The 14,611-nt window shown below is 22.6% G+C and overlaps 4 protein-coding genes across 7 annotated transcripts in view; 2 read left to right on the forward strand and 2 right to left on the reverse strand.

The window, feature by feature from the left end:
- Window positions 1-912: 912 nt before the first annotated feature.
- LOC102676196 (BRO1 domain-containing protein BROX-like) lies at window positions 913-3,145 on the reverse strand. Its single transcript, XM_006620722.2, has 7 exons — window positions 2,782-3,145; window positions 2,376-2,606; window positions 2,182-2,277; window positions 1,914-2,092; window positions 1,601-1,776; window positions 1,269-1,501; window positions 913-1,197 (listed from the first exon to the last, which is right to left on the reverse strand). The coding sequence occupies exons 1-7, from the start codon at window positions 2,880-2,882 to the stop codon at window positions 951-953; spliced, it is 1,263 nt and encodes a 420-aa protein (XP_006620785.1). The 5' UTR covers window positions 2,883-3,145; the 3' UTR covers window positions 913-950.
- Window positions 2,042-7,394, forward strand: LOC102676062 (lactoylglutathione lyase). Of its 3 annotated transcripts, XM_031512916.1 has the most exons (11): window positions 2,860-3,146; window positions 3,545-3,840; window positions 3,903-3,970; window positions 4,100-4,276; window positions 5,174-5,360; window positions 5,447-5,836; window positions 5,907-6,188; window positions 6,329-6,458; window positions 6,534-6,828; window positions 6,917-7,134; window positions 7,210-7,394. In XM_031512916.1, the coding sequence occupies exons 2-11, from the start codon at window positions 3,545-3,547 to the stop codon at window positions 7,300-7,302; spliced, it is 2,136 nt and encodes a 711-aa protein (XP_031368776.1). In that variant the 5' UTR covers window positions 2,860-3,146; the 3' UTR covers window positions 7,303-7,394. The 3 variants fall into 3 exon arrangements, with proteins under 3 accessions (XP_031368775.1, XP_031368774.1, XP_031368776.1); XM_031512915.1 differs by lacking the exons at window positions 5,174-5,360; window positions 5,447-5,836; window positions 5,907-6,188; ... (2 more) ...; window positions 6,917-7,134; window positions 7,210-7,394 and adding an exon at window positions 2,042-2,059 and having other exon boundaries at window positions 3,053-3,146; window positions 4,100-4,559; XM_031512914.1 differs by lacking the exons at window positions 5,174-5,360; window positions 5,447-5,836; window positions 5,907-6,188; ... (2 more) ...; window positions 6,917-7,134; window positions 7,210-7,394 and having other exon boundaries at window positions 2,786-2,975; window positions 3,053-3,146; window positions 4,100-4,559.
- A 69-nt stretch (window positions 7,395-7,463) lies between these two features.
- On the reverse strand, window positions 7,464-11,148 carry LOC102676342 (general transcription and DNA repair factor IIH helicase subunit XPD). Its single transcript, XM_006620723.2, has 13 exons — window positions 10,834-11,148; window positions 10,659-10,758; window positions 10,333-10,587; window positions 10,024-10,257; window positions 9,829-9,952; window positions 9,662-9,758; window positions 9,464-9,597; window positions 8,869-9,398; window positions 8,555-8,730; window positions 8,222-8,501; window positions 8,035-8,145; window positions 7,857-7,955; window positions 7,464-7,758 (listed from the first exon to the last, which is right to left on the reverse strand). Exons 1-13 carry the CDS (start codon window positions 10,836-10,838, stop codon window positions 7,624-7,626), a joined length of 2,280 nt encoding a protein of 759 aa, XP_006620786.1. The 5' UTR covers window positions 10,839-11,148; the 3' UTR covers window positions 7,464-7,623.
- Window positions 11,149-12,874: 1,726 nt separating this feature from the next.
- The window catches only part of LOC102676479 (rRNA 2'-O-methyltransferase fibrillarin), a 2,525-nt gene continuing 788 nt past the window's right edge, over window positions 12,875-14,611 (forward strand). Inside the window, exons 1-5 of one of the 2 annotated variants that reach the window (XM_031512910.1) lie at window positions 12,878-13,011; window positions 13,433-13,468; window positions 13,592-13,758; window positions 13,845-14,018; window positions 14,296-14,541. In XM_031512910.1, the coding sequence (XP_031368770.1) occupies window positions 12,999-13,011; window positions 13,433-13,468; window positions 13,592-13,758; window positions 13,845-14,018; window positions 14,296-14,541 (636 nt within the window). In that variant the 5' untranslated portion in view covers window positions 12,878-12,998. Of the gene's footprint in view, window positions 13,012-13,432; window positions 13,759-13,844; window positions 14,019-14,295; window positions 14,542-14,611 lie in introns of both variants that reach the window. The other variant, XM_006620724.2, reaches the window with a different exon arrangement.

The raw sequence follows: 14,611 nt of genomic DNA on the forward strand, positions 1-14,611 counted from the left end.
TATGTTTTTAATTAAAAATTAAGACTAGTTATATTATTTAATACATAAGTAAAAACATTTAAATGCTAATTGAATACTATATTGTTAATTTGTTTAATTATATTTTACTAAATGTGTATATAAATATTTAAAAATAAATTATTGTTTTAGAATTATGCAATATTTTTTTATACATACTTTACAGTATGTTTTAAAAATAAAATAAGACTAAAAAATCTATAAATGCTTTATTAAGAAATTAACAAAAAATATATAAAAATGAAAAATATAATACTATTTTTTTCAATTCAATACAAATACAAAAGTATTATATTGTGATATGTAATATTTATATTAACTATATATATGTAATATTTATATTAACTACATGTATATAATATGATATAAAATATGTTTATTGTTTTTTGTAATATTAATTCTATATGATGGTGAATTATACATTATATTATGAAGTTAATTTTAATTTTATTTTGTTTTATACAGTAAAATAATCTTCAAAATGTCAAAAATATTTACTTTTATATTATTATATTATATAATATTTTTTTTAATTATTCTAATCAGGAATATATAATGCATTTTATATATGGTTTATGTGTCAAAAATTGTAGTACTCTTGTTAAAAATATTTCGAAATATTTCCCAATAAAGTGTATTATATTGCATAGTGTTCACTAATATTTATGAACAAATATGTGAAATGTGTACATTTATATATTTATAGCATTTATACTATTTATTTCATATTTTTATTGTAACTTCTTAACAAAGCATTCATAGATATTTATTTTATATATGTATATATATATTTTAGTCTTATTTTTAGTTATAAAATACTATCAAGCATGTAACAAAATTATCAAAAAATGTAAGACATCCTCTATAACTCATAATGATAATAAAGTCAATGAATTTAATTTACCATTTATTGCAATTCTGCATAAAACTATTTACTGCAACAAACATCCACTTGCATTCTTTGGATCTTTGGTACTTTGATGAATTGAATCTTCTTTAACAGGGGGTAAATTTTGTTCTTTTTCTATTTTTGCAGGAGTTAATCCAAATAATGATCCATATACATTTAAATTCCATATAGAGTTATGTGATTGCATTTGGAAATCAATAGGACTCACTAAACCAAAAGTAGCTTTTGTATCTAATGTTGGAATCTCTCCTGGTATTGTATGATGATAACTTTAAAAATATATAAATTAAAATTAAATTTTTGTTTATAAAATTTTTTTTCAATCTAATATGATACTTACATTAAACCATTTTCACGATTACATTTATCAAGAGTAAGTTTTACTATAGGTGCTAAACGTTTAAATACAGCATGTTGATCTGGTTTTACTCTAGGTGCTGGTCCATTTATTTTTCCATACTCTTCACATAATATTTTTGCTTTTTTCAAACAAGCTTCACTTTCTTGTAAGGCTTTAATTGCTTCTCCACATTTATCCATAGATAATAAATTTTCACCACAATAATTATAAGCCTATAACATATATAATTACAAATAATTATATAAATAATTTTAATTATTTAAGAAATTTTAATTTTTAAATATTTTTATATTTTTTAATAATTTTCTTACATAAGATTGATAAAATGCTGCTTTAAGTTCTAAATATTTAATCCACTGTGCTGATATCTCTGATTTAAATGAGCGTAAAGTATTAGCAGCATCCAAAAATAATTTACTTGTTTCATTAGCTAATGCTGATATTAAACTAGGATTATGTTTTAATTCTACTGCTCTAGCCACTGTCACTGAAACATGATGTATATAAAATTATATATTTATTAGTATTTAGATCATTAATTTAAAACAATTTTATATATTGTATATTATATTTTCTATATATATCATAAATGTGTTATATAATTAAAATAATATATTATACAACCTTCCTGTGCTTCTGCTGTACATTGATTGACATATGCATTTATTATTCTTGGATCTAAATCACTTCCTAATGGTGGAGGATTTGCTAATTGTGGCAAAAATTCTGTTTGTACAAAAGTAAATATTCCTGCAGCTCGTCTTAGCATAGTATGTACATCTTTTGCTTCATTCATATTTATACTAAATTATATCATCAATAAATGATATTTCTATGTAATATTATTTATTTCATATTTCTAATTATTTTATACTTTATTGTTTATACTTACTCATCTTTAGCAGCAATCATTGCAGCATGTTTCATAAACCAAAGTCCTACATTCATGCTTACATTAGCTGCTTCATATACAGAATCAGGACTAGAACTATAATAAATATTTTAAATTATAGAATATAATAATATATAAAATAAAACTATTTTTTTTTTTTATTTAAATTAAATAGACGTAAAAAAATATATTACTAAGTATTTGATCCCAACAATGTATGCGTCCATTTATATACAATAACATTTCTAAGTTTGCTTGGATTTGGCCTACCAATATGTTCAGATTTTTCTGCATCAGAATTTATTTCCCATATAAATCCATATAATAAGCTTAAATAGCTATGAAAGGCTGGTTCTATAGTATCACTTGAATTATTTGGATTTTTGATCAAATCCAAAAGACGATTTCTTGATAATCTCAGATCACTATAATAAAAAAAATTTTAATTGAAATATAATTTTTCTTGCAATATGATTATTTATTTTATCATTTATATTACTTATTATTTTAAATAAATTTTATAAAATAATAACATTTAAAATAATTATTGATCATAAAATTAAATGCGTTTAATTTATTTTCTTCATAAATATAGCTAACCTGCATAGTTTTTTTGTAGCATCAGTAGGATTAGTTATTTTTAATTCGAATTTTTGATTTGTCGTAGCTTTTAGTACATTACGATGAAACCAATGAGCCATTTTATTAATGATATAAATTAAACTGTTTTTTTAATATTATTTGTACACTTCAATATAATTTACACGATTTGACAGATAAGAGAAATCGAAGTGGTAAAGTCAAGACAACACAACACAACTACGTATTACATATACGTTATACTCAATAAAAGATATTCCACTTTTTATAGAGATTGTGATTGTGAATAGATCACGCAATTCTTCGCACACTTCCGCTTTGTGTGTAGCGTACTATCAGTTATCATATTTATTATTTTCCAAAAGGTAAAAATAAAAAAAAAATAATATATATATAATAATAAATAATATTATAAATATATAATAATATAAACGTTATGTCATTATTGATATGATAAATTTGTTTTACCAAATTTTATACATTTGTTATTTAACCTATATAATTTTTATATATTAAAATAAATTTTTTTTTCCTTTTTTTATTTTATTTTATTTTATTTTAATTTTTTATTAATTTTCTAATCCCTTTGTATAAATATTTTCCAAAATAAATAATGTCCTTGAAAATTGATAATGATATTTTATCTTTAGATTGATAAAATTAAAAGATAAATTTAATTGCATATTTTTTTTATATAATTTTATCAATAAGTCATAATGCAATTTAAATAATAAAATATGATAAATATAATAATTTTTTTTAGATGGGTGAACATACAGGATTAACAAATTGTGAAGCACGTGAACTTTGTAAGAAAGCTGATCCAGCAACAAATGGTTACATAATGCAACAAACAATGTATCGTATTAAAGATCCACGAAAATCATTACCTTTCTATACTGAAGTACTTGGTATGCAGTTATTACAGAAACTTGATTTTCCCGAAATGAAGTTTTCCTTATATTTCTTGGGATATGAAGATCCAAAAGATATACCTACTGATAAGAGAGAAAGTATTGAATGGACATTTAGTCGTAAAGCAACTTTAGAACTTACTCAGTATGTTTTAAAATTATGTGTAAGTAACAATTAAATTTATTAAAGTTATTATTTATTTTTAGTAATTGGGGAACAGAAACTGATCCTGATCCTACATATCATAATGGGAATACTGAACCTCGTGGATTTGGTAATATTTTTAAATATATATAAATATATAAATATTTTTAAATATTATAAAATTGAAACATAAAATAAAATTATATATAACAAATATATACAATATTACAAATTTAATATAATATATTTTATTACACAGGTCATATTGGAATTACAGTACCTGATGTAGAAAAAGCATGTGAAAGATTTGAAAAATTAAATGTAGAATTTATAAAGAAACCTAATGATGGTAAGATGAAAGGAATTGCTTTTATTAAAGATCCAGATGGTTATTGGATTGAAATCTTAAATCCAGTAAATATTGCAAATATAGTACCAATTCAATAAAATATTTTGCATGAAATAATTTTTTTGACTATCCACAAATGTATAAATTCCATCAAACAAAATAATCTGAACTAAACTAAATCATCATTGTTTATGTATATGTATATATATATAGTTTTATATGTACATATACATTTTAAGATTGTAATTATTCATATTTATGTATATTTTATAGCATCTGTACATTGTGTTATATGTATAATTTATGTATAATGTAATATCTAATTATTCTTTGGTAAATAAAATCAAAATATTTATTTTTGAATCATCAATTTTGTAAAAATTGATTTATAAATTTATCCTTATTTTATATCTAAATACAGTTTTAAGCAAAAATATATTTTAATTTTTTTATCGTTTATGATATTGTTTTTTATCATGAAATTTTAAGAATGAAGAAAATTTGTATATAAAAAATGTGCAAAAAATTATTATTGTATGGTTCATCTATATCTATATGTCATACACATTCATATAAAAAGATGGTACTATTTGTGTGGAATATCTTATACTACAGAGTTCCTAGGTATCTTAACTGTATATAATAGAGAAATGTCATTGTCGTATATTAGTTTTAATTTTGATTGAGTCATGTCTATATAACCATTTATATTTAACATAAATATTATTTCTAATATTGTGTAGAGTGCTCCGTGACGATTTTTTTTCGTTTATATCATTAATATTTTGTTTCATAAATTTCAATGATCATCTATTACATTGAGGTTAGATTTTAAACCGCAACGTGATGTACACATTCAGTATTTATTATTAAAAATTAATATAATATAAAAACATAAGAATGATATTTCTCAAATTTTATTTTTGAAAGCAAAAAATATGATTAGATATATTAATTAAAAAATATTATTAAAATTTTTCTTTTTTAGCATGGTAGAAGATAAAAGATATGAAATTGACAGTCGAATTGAGTGTGATGGACATCAAGGTACATTAAAGTACATTGGTCCTGTTGGTGAAACTAAAGGTTTGTGGCTTGGTATAGATTGGGATGATCCAACTCGTGGAAAACATAATGGTACATACGAAGGAATAAAATATTTTAAAGCTAGGTAAAATCATATAAAAATATAATGTTATATTATTATTATTATTTAAAGTAATTACACAATTAAAATATTTATATATTGTATAATAGATATCCTACATCAGGTTCATTTATACGTCCTGGTAAAGCAAGATTTGGAATTTCTTGTCCTGAAGCTATTAAAATTCGTTATGGTTTCATCAATGATGAATTAGCTGGTATTGATAGAGATACATTAATAAGTTTACAAAAGGAAATTAATGCTCCTTTTTTGGAAGTTGTTGGTTTTTCTAAAGTAAATAAAAAACAAAGCAAATTTGATCAATTAAAAATAATATGGTTAAGAGAACAATGTGTTAGCACTGCGGGTGATTCTGGTGAATTAAAAGAATTATGTCCCAATTTGGAAGAATTAGATATATCTAAAAATTTAATAAATAGTTGGCAAATTGTAGCAAATATTTGTTGTCAACTTCATTGTCTTGTTCGACTTAATGTGAGGTAAAATTCCTAATTAAGAATATTAACATATAATATCTATTATTATTTATTATATATATTATTTATTTAGTGAAAATTATTTGCCAATTGAAAAAAATATGGAAGTATTAAAAAATTCATTTTTTATGATTAAATATTTAACAATGGCAAAAATGAATTATAATTGGTTTGATATTCAACAATGTATGTGTATGTTTCCATTTTTACAAGAACTTTCAGTTTCTTTCAATATTGTTAATATTATACAAAGACCATTAAAAGATGATAATTTAATGAAAATATGTAAATTAACACTTGAAGGAAATTTGATATCCAATTGGGATGAAATTCTTAAGTTGGATTCTCTTCCATGGTAAATTATATATAACATATATATAACATATAATAATTTCAATTATATAATATATATATTTAATTTAATAAAATATTTCTTATTATAGTATTTAATTATAACTTTAATCAAATGTTTATATTAAACAATTATTTATACAGCTTAGAATATCTTAATTTAAATTCAAATAAAATAGACAAAATAAGATTTCCAACTATTGAACCAATAGTTAAAACCACAGCCTTTTTTAATTTGCGACAATTACATATATCGCATAATAACATATCAGAGGTAAAATAAATATTTATATGATATAAATAAATTATAATATATTATTAACAAAAATAATTTTATAATAATTTACAGTGGCAATCTATATCAGAATTAGAAAAACTTAATAATTTAGAAGATTTGAAATTTAGAGAGAATCCTATTTTGAAAAATGAAAATTTGGAAACTGCACGTCAATTAATCATAGCAAAAATTGCAAATTTAAAATCATTAAATGGCACTGAAATTTTACATGATGAAAGACGTGGTGCTGAGTATGATTATCTGAAATTGTTTTTATTAAAATGGACTGAATATAACTCTGAAGCTGACTCTGAAAAAAGAAAACAATTTATAATTGAACACCCTCGATATGCAGCATTGGTTGCAAGTTGGTGAAGGATGTTATAATAATGATAATACATTTAAAAAATAATTTTTTTCTTATTAATTATGAATATTATTTGAAATGTTTATAGAATATGGAATTTCTGATATTCCCTCATCTAAAACAAAAGTGGAAATGGTTTCAAACGTTATAACAGTAGAATTTGTATGCCCAGATCATCTAGATCAGCCTAAAGGAATTAAAAGAAAACTATTAAAAGATATGGAAGTTCAAAAAGTTATTGGACTTGCACAACGACTTTTTAAAACTGGAGGAAAAATACCAAATCTCTCGTTTATACAACAAAATGTAATTTTGACATTTTATAATTCATGTATGTTTTATTATATATTTTTTTTATATTATTCTTTTGTAATTTTTTAGCTTTCTAAAGATGAAATACCTTTAGATAAACCGCTTCAGGAACTCAGTTATTATTCAATACAAGACGGAGACCAAGTTATTGTAAGATGGTGATATTAGATGAATTGTTCATAAATATAATTGTATTTTGTACACTGTTAAAACTTCATCACCATACTTTGTTATTAAACTTTTTTAATTGCGAAGATATATTTTTTATAACCTATTTATTAAACTTTTTTTAAATATTAATTTCATAAATTTATAAAGTTATATATCATTAAAAAAAATATTTTTTATTGCAAAAATCAATACATTTTAAATGTACTATAATACAAATATTATACAAAAACAACAAATTATGGTATGTTTTCATACACTTCATATATTATTTGTTAAAAATGGCACAAAATTTATTATAAATATATTAAATATCTAATTTTGTTGCGCCTTTTGTTTAATTTTACCATATTCTTCTTTTTCAAGTTGTTCTCGTGTTAGTAGAGACAATCCTAATTGATTTTCACGAGTAAATGGTTGAGCCATTTGTCGTAACCAACGTTTACTTATCTAAAAGTATTAAGTAGTGCAAAGTTATATAAAATAATAATTAATAGTTATCAACTTTTAGTTATTTACTTTTGAAGTTTTAAATTTAAGATTTTTACCTGCACTGCTTCTTCTGTTGATAAATTACATAAACTATCTGTTAAATGTTCTTGTATCCATTTTGGTAATTTACTTCGTTTATCTACTCTTGAAAATCTCTAAAAAATTAATTTTGTTAAAGAAATAATTAAAAATTAAAAAAATTATTAAAAATTAAAATTATAATTTTTATTATACCTTATCTGCAAAAATCATTATACCATAATCAGTTTTTCCTCTAATTGCTCTTCCAACACATTGTGCTGCATGTCTCATCGCATCAAAAGTTAAAAAATCATTTTCTCTGATCTATAAAAATCAGAAAATATATTAAAAATAATAAAAATATTTATACATTTAATTAAAATTTAATTTAAAAACTTACTTGAAATTGATCACGAAGATATTCTAATCGTGCCTTTAAAATACGCGATTGCGTATATACATAAGGAATACCAAACATCAATACAGCTCTTCCTAAATGATGATCAAAATCAACTCCTTCTGATACTTTACCACGTGCTACAGAAAGAAGAACAGCACCTCTACCATTTTCACATGCTTTTATATAATTAATAAGAGCTAAACTCGTTTCAGCAGAATCTTGAGTTTCAATAAATAATAATTTATGTCTTTGAAGTTGATCTACTACACCTTGGTCATACCTATAAAAATAAACTATAATTATATGATATTACGAATATTAATTAATACAAACCATGCAGCAACAACAGATTCCATGTATAAGTAAGATGTAAAAAAACAGACTAAACCATCAGGAACAGTAGCTGCAAATTCAACTAATAGTTGGCCATAATTTCTTATAACAGCAACATCTTCTCTTGTTTCATATTTTGATGAAATTGCAACTTGATCATTACCTTTTGCTACAATCTTACAGTATTTTAAAATTAATTTATTATTTATTATATAAAATTATAAAAAATAAATATTTATATTTATTTTTTATAATTTTAAATTTAATTTTATATATTTTTAATAATATTTTAAACAAAATAATATTATATTTACCATAGGTAGAAGACATGGTCTAGCCAATGTCATGGTAAAAGATGACATTATGACAGGATGAAAATTTAAAATTTTAGGATACATATCTAATGGAGATAATGTTCCTGAAGTAATTACTACTGATTGAAATCTATCAAATATAGGTTTCATTGCAATAGATGAATCTAGACAAACAAAGTGAAGAATTGGATTTAAAACATTAGGTGTTTTGTCATCAAATGGTTCTACTATAATTGTAAATCCTTTTGTATATGTAGAAACTAATGTTGCAAGATGTGTTACTAATATTATTGGTGAGAAATCAGTTAAATCGGTTATCTCCATAGTACGTAAAAGAGAAGCTAATCGCTCTGCACAAAATCTTAATGGTTTACGTTCTATTGAAACTTTTGTTTGAACATCTCTTAAGAATGCAGCAGGTGATTCTTGAACCACATGTTGTACACGTAAACGTGTTTTTAAATATTCTACAAATCGTTTTAAAAAACTAACAAAATGTTCTGCATTTCTAATGTTACCAGGCACTACCTCTATAACAAATATATATACATTAAATTCGTAATTTTTACAAATATATCTAAAATAAAAAATTTACCTTGCAAAACTTCATTTGGTAAAATTGGATTAGCTAAGATAATATCAGTTTCTCTTGCAACATGTGCATCTTTTAATCCTTCTACTAATCTTTCATATTCTTCTTTTAATTTATTTACATCATCCTCTCTCATCCTAAATTATAAATATTTTTAAAGATGTATATAATTATTAGTATAAAATTTAAAACATAACTTACTCAGCTACTGTTTTTTCAAGAAGTTGTATATTGGCTGAACTTTTCTCTAAAGTTCTTCTATTAATTTTTACACTCATTGAATCAATGCATACATTATCTAAAATGAACATAAAAATATTTAAACTTCTTTAAACTTTACTATATAACTAGTAATAGTTATATTGTACCTATATTATGAGCTTCATCAAATATTACTACAGAACTTTTGCTTAATTCTCTAGATACAGTTTCTGCAATTTTAGGATCTAATAAATAATGATAACTATATACTACAATTTGAGCATGTAAAATCTAAAATCATAAGAAAGAATTAATATTTTATATTGTTTTAAAATATAATATTTACTTCTTAATGTGCTTACTGTAAACCTTGCAAGAAAATAGGGACACCAATTGCGATCTTTTCCATATTCTTTTAAATCATCAATAGAATATATGCCTGATGGCATAATTTGTTCTTTGCCTTCCATGTCAAATCCTTCATAAAAATTACAAATTGGTGTGGAATCGTCATAATTATGTCTTTCACGAACATATGATGCTGTGAGAGAATGACAACGTCCATCAACAATTTTGCCTTCACGTTCTCTACTTACCTAATTTAAATATATTATTAATATATTTATACTTATATATAATTATTAAAAATTATAAAATAAAAAATTATTTACCTCTGGATGAATACACATATTTTTTCGTGAACTAAGAACTAAACCAACAATTTTAGGTTTATTTTCAGTTTCCTTTTCATAATAGTCCATAAGTTTTTTTAATTCTTCTATAACTTTTTCTATTTCTGGTACAGTACGAGAACAATAAATTAATTTTGTTACATCTAATGGATTTTCTAACATATATGCTACAATCAAAGACAAGAGAGTTATAGTTTTGCCAGTGCCTGAGGGCATTTCCAATAAACAATGTCCCTAAAATAATAAATAAAAGATAAATATCATATAAAAAATAATCATTATTCAAAACTATACAAAATAATTACTTTAGCATCCAAGCCTCGTTTGAGTTCAAGCATATATGCATATTGTTCTGGATAAATATAATCGTAAGGAAAATATACAAGTAAACCGTCAACGCTGATTCTATAAATATAAACATATAATTAAAATTTTTGTTTTAGAGAACTAAGAAACTATTTAATATATATTTATTTTTACTTCATATTTTTATATTTTTTTTATTATATAAATAATAGTTTTATACACAATAGTATCATTTATTTGTTAATATAAAAACCATGAGATTTTAAACAAATAATAGGTTAAATATTATTTGAATATATAATAGCGCGGAAAAACGAATGCATTAACACAAACTAGCTAAAGAATAGATATATCATCCAAAACATTTTTGTTATAGTTTTCTATTATCATTTTCATGTCAAACGTGACATTATCGATTCAGAATGAAATAAAATAATAGCGCTACTACTACGAGAGAAATTGTAACTAAATATCGTTATTATCACAGAATGGAATTAGACAACAGCGTTACTGAAACAAAAAAATTGTAATTAGATCTGCAATACTAATTTTTTTTACTGTTGAAATATTTATAGTAAGAATCTCTAATCTTAGAAATATATTATAAAGTTGAGAATGAAATATATATAATATATTTTTTAGTTTTCAAAGATAAAATAATAAAAATATGTTTTGTTGATATTTCTTATTTCATTTATAATTATGCGCTAAGAAAAAACTAAATATAAACTTAAAATTTAGAGAAAATAAATACTAGAAAGACAGAGATAAGATAAAATTTATAAAATTATCTTTAAAATATCAGAAATGAAGTACAGAAAGAAAGAATAAAATATAATATAAATAAGAAGAGTAAACTAGAAATAGAAAGAATCGAATTGTCATCTCTTGAATACTCTATCTCTTTAAAGACAGGACAAATTAAGATAAGAATTAAATATGCATTTTTTAAATATCAAAAATATCTTTCTAAAAGCATTCAAAAAATGGCGCTATCTTAATTCTTATTCTATCTTTTCTTTAAAGAAATGCTTTGATATTTCAGAGATGACAATTATTTTTTACTCTATCTTTATACTTTTCCTACTATTTTTTCTTGTTTTCATTGATTTTATTTGTAGTACTCTAAAGATGGATGATTCCATAATTTTTCTATCTGTTCTTCAATTGTTTGCTTTTCTTACTTATATTTGCTTTTAACGCATGACTACAGACAAAATACGAGATATCAATAAAACACACTTTCATTTTATTTTTTTGTCAAAATTATAATATTTTAATTTTTAATATATAAGATGTAGATATGTTTCTGTTCTTGTTCAATGTATATTAAAAACGATGATCTTGCAAAAATATATATTTTAGTATGCATTGCGAGATATCACTCAAAAAGCAGTGAATTTAAATAAATAAAAGTTTGATCTAGGAATAAATAAATTTTAAAGTATTCTATTCTTATTAGATATTTCAAAAATTTAATCTGTTGCAATAAAAAAATACAAGTTTAAGTTTTAATTTATAAATAATTCAATTCATCATGAATTTGTCATTTATTCCTAATAGTAAAAAGATCTATAATTCAATATATATATATATATATATATAGTACATGAGAGTATTTATGAAATTTATATATCAAAAAAATTATTTTTAAAATTTGACTTTTTTCTCTTTGGTGATTGTTTAAATATAATTCCTGCAATAGAGGGCACGAATCACTGATTTTTTTGCACAATTGAATTTCAAATTATGAAATACAAATTCCCTTAAATGTTAGATTTATTCTGTGATCTGTCTGTGTTTATATATTTCATAGTCAGCAGACCATATATATTATATTTGTAAAGAATATTTTTTAAATATTTAAAAAATTTTAGCAAATTTTAAAGATGTTAAATATAATATAATTAAATTTAATATAATATCATGTTTCTAATTCATATATGAAATAGAAAATTTATGTAAATTTGTTATTATTCTAAAAATGATCAAATTTAAAATATATGTATATATATATATATGAAATATAAATATAATTATATCTCGTATATTTAATTTTGAATTTTAATAAATAATTTTTGAAATTTGTATATTATTATTAAATTATTTATTTATAAAAGATTTTTGTTTTTAATATTTTTGAAATATTAATCGATTTTTATATCGATTATATTATATTCGATATATTCGTTATAATTCGATATGATTAAACCGGAAGATGTTTGGAACTGTTTCTTTTCCGTGACGATTTAGCGTCCGTAATGTAACACGTGTATGAAATATTAGAATAGAGATTGAAATACATTTAGTATAAAGATATTAAATATTTTAGTTTTAAAATGGGAAAACCAGGTAATTGAAATTAACATTCACATATTCTTATATTTAATCTTTTACAAAAGATTATTTTAATTGTTTAAAATGATTTCTATAATGTGCTTTATCTAGCATTTCAATTAATTTATATATTTTATATTCGTACAATTGCATTATTTATGTTATAAAGTATGAATAACTATTTAAACAAATATACTCAATGGTTTTTTACTTAAAGATGTAGTTCATTCAGTCAAGTAAATTAATAAAATAATTTTTGTTTATATATAAATATAACATTGTTATATATTAATTGAATTAGACATCTAAATTTTATTTTTTGATTTATTTTATTTGAAGAAATTAAACATATTAAGAAAATGAAACTTAATAAAAAATAAGATTATTTTATATATTTTTGAATTTAATGTATATTACAAAATTAATTTTATTATAGGATTTTCACCAGGTGGATTTAGAGGTAAGGGAGGTGGTCGAGGAGGAGGTAGTGGACGTGGTGGAGGAAGAGGTGGAAGTGGTGGTGGTCGAGGTAGTGGTAGAGGAGGAGGTGGTGGAAGAGGTGGTGGAAATACTCCACGAGGACGTGGAGGAAAAGGAGGAAGAGGACGTGGAGGAGGTGGTTTTAAAGGTGGAAAAACTGTTGTTATTGAACCACATCGTCATGAAGGAGTTTTTATAGCTAGAGGAAAAGAAGATGCATTAGTTACTTTAAATTTGGTACCAGGTTCAGAAGTATATGGTGAAAAAAGAATAAGTGTGGAGGTAAATAAGTAACTAATGTAAATTATATTATTAATTTATGAAAAATGATAAACAATGACAAATAATTAACAATTTGGATTTTATAGGGTGAAAATGGTGAAAAAATTGAATATAGAGTTTGGAATCCTTTTAGATCAAAATTAGCTGCTGCTATACTTGGAGGAGTAGATCAAATTCATATGCCTCCTGGAAGCAAAGTTTTATATTTAGGTGCTGCATCTGGAACTACAGTGTCACATGTAGCAGATGTTGTTGGACCAGTAAGTTCATATAAATGTTTCTTTTATGTTGAATATTTAATTATATAAATTATAATGCATACATTAGAGCCAAATTAATATATTATAATTAATTTGGTGTCGACGTTATGCTAGAAAAATTAATTTCTCGTTTTTTTGATTGAGTAAAATATATTATATTTTACTCTAAAATGACGTGTATACAAAATTAATATTTTACTATTTTGATTAGATTACATAATTATATCTATATTATAATTACAGATTTTGTTCATACATTATTATAAATTTATTTTAGGAAGGACTCGTATATGCTGTAGAATTTTCTCATAGATCAGGCAGAGATCTTATAAATGTTGCTAAGAAACGAACAAATATTATTCCTATAATTGAAGATGCAAGACATCCTCACAAATATAGAATGCTTATTGGAATGGTAGATACAATATTTGCTGATGTGGCACAACCTGATCAAGCCAGAATAGTAGCTCTAAATGCTCAATATTTCTTAAAGAATGGAGGTCATTTTGTTATTTCTATTAAAGCAAGTATATTGGTTACTTTTAAAAAAATTTATATATTTTGTTTTTTTTTTTTTTTTTTAATTTAAATTA

Source organism: Apis dorsata, unplaced genomic scaffold, assembly GCF_000469605.1.
Source record: "Apis dorsata unplaced genomic scaffold, Apis dorsata 1.3 scaffold_527, whole genome shotgun sequence".
Taxonomy (NCBI): Eukaryota; Metazoa; Arthropoda; class Insecta; order Hymenoptera; family Apidae; genus Apis; species Apis dorsata.

Coding starts and splice junctions, on each gene's coding strand:
- LOC102676342 (XM_006620723.2), bottom strand. Junction 9,759..9,828: donor TGATGAAGCTCATAATATAG/GTACAATATAAC, acceptor TGTTCATTTTAG/ATAATGTATGCATTGATTCA. Junction 7,759..7,856: donor CAACAGAAGAAGCAGTGCAG/GTAAAAATCTTA, acceptor TAATACTTTTAG/ATAAGTAAACGTTGGTTACG.
- LOC102676062 (XM_031512916.1), top strand. CDS start 3,545: ATGGGTGAACATACAGGATTAACAAATTGTGAAGCACGTGAACTTTGT. Junction 5,837..5,906: donor CTTGTTCGACTTAATGTGAG/GTAAAATTCCTA, acceptor TTATTTATTTAG/TGAAAATTATTTGCCAATTG. Junction 6,829..6,916: donor ATATGCAGCATTGGTTGCAA/GTTGGTGAAGGA, acceptor AAATGTTTATAG/AATATGGAATTTCTGATATT.
- LOC102676196 (XM_006620722.2), bottom strand. CDS start 2,882: ATGGCTCATTGGTTTCATCGTAATGTACTAAAAGCTACGACAAATCAA. Junction 2,607..2,781: donor GCTACAAAAAAACTATGCAG/GTTAGCTATATT, acceptor TTTTTATTATAG/TGATCTGAGATTATCAAGAA. Junction 1,502..1,600: donor CAGCATTTTATCAATCTTAT/GTAAGAAAATTA, acceptor TATATGTTATAG/GCTTATAATTATTGTGGTGA.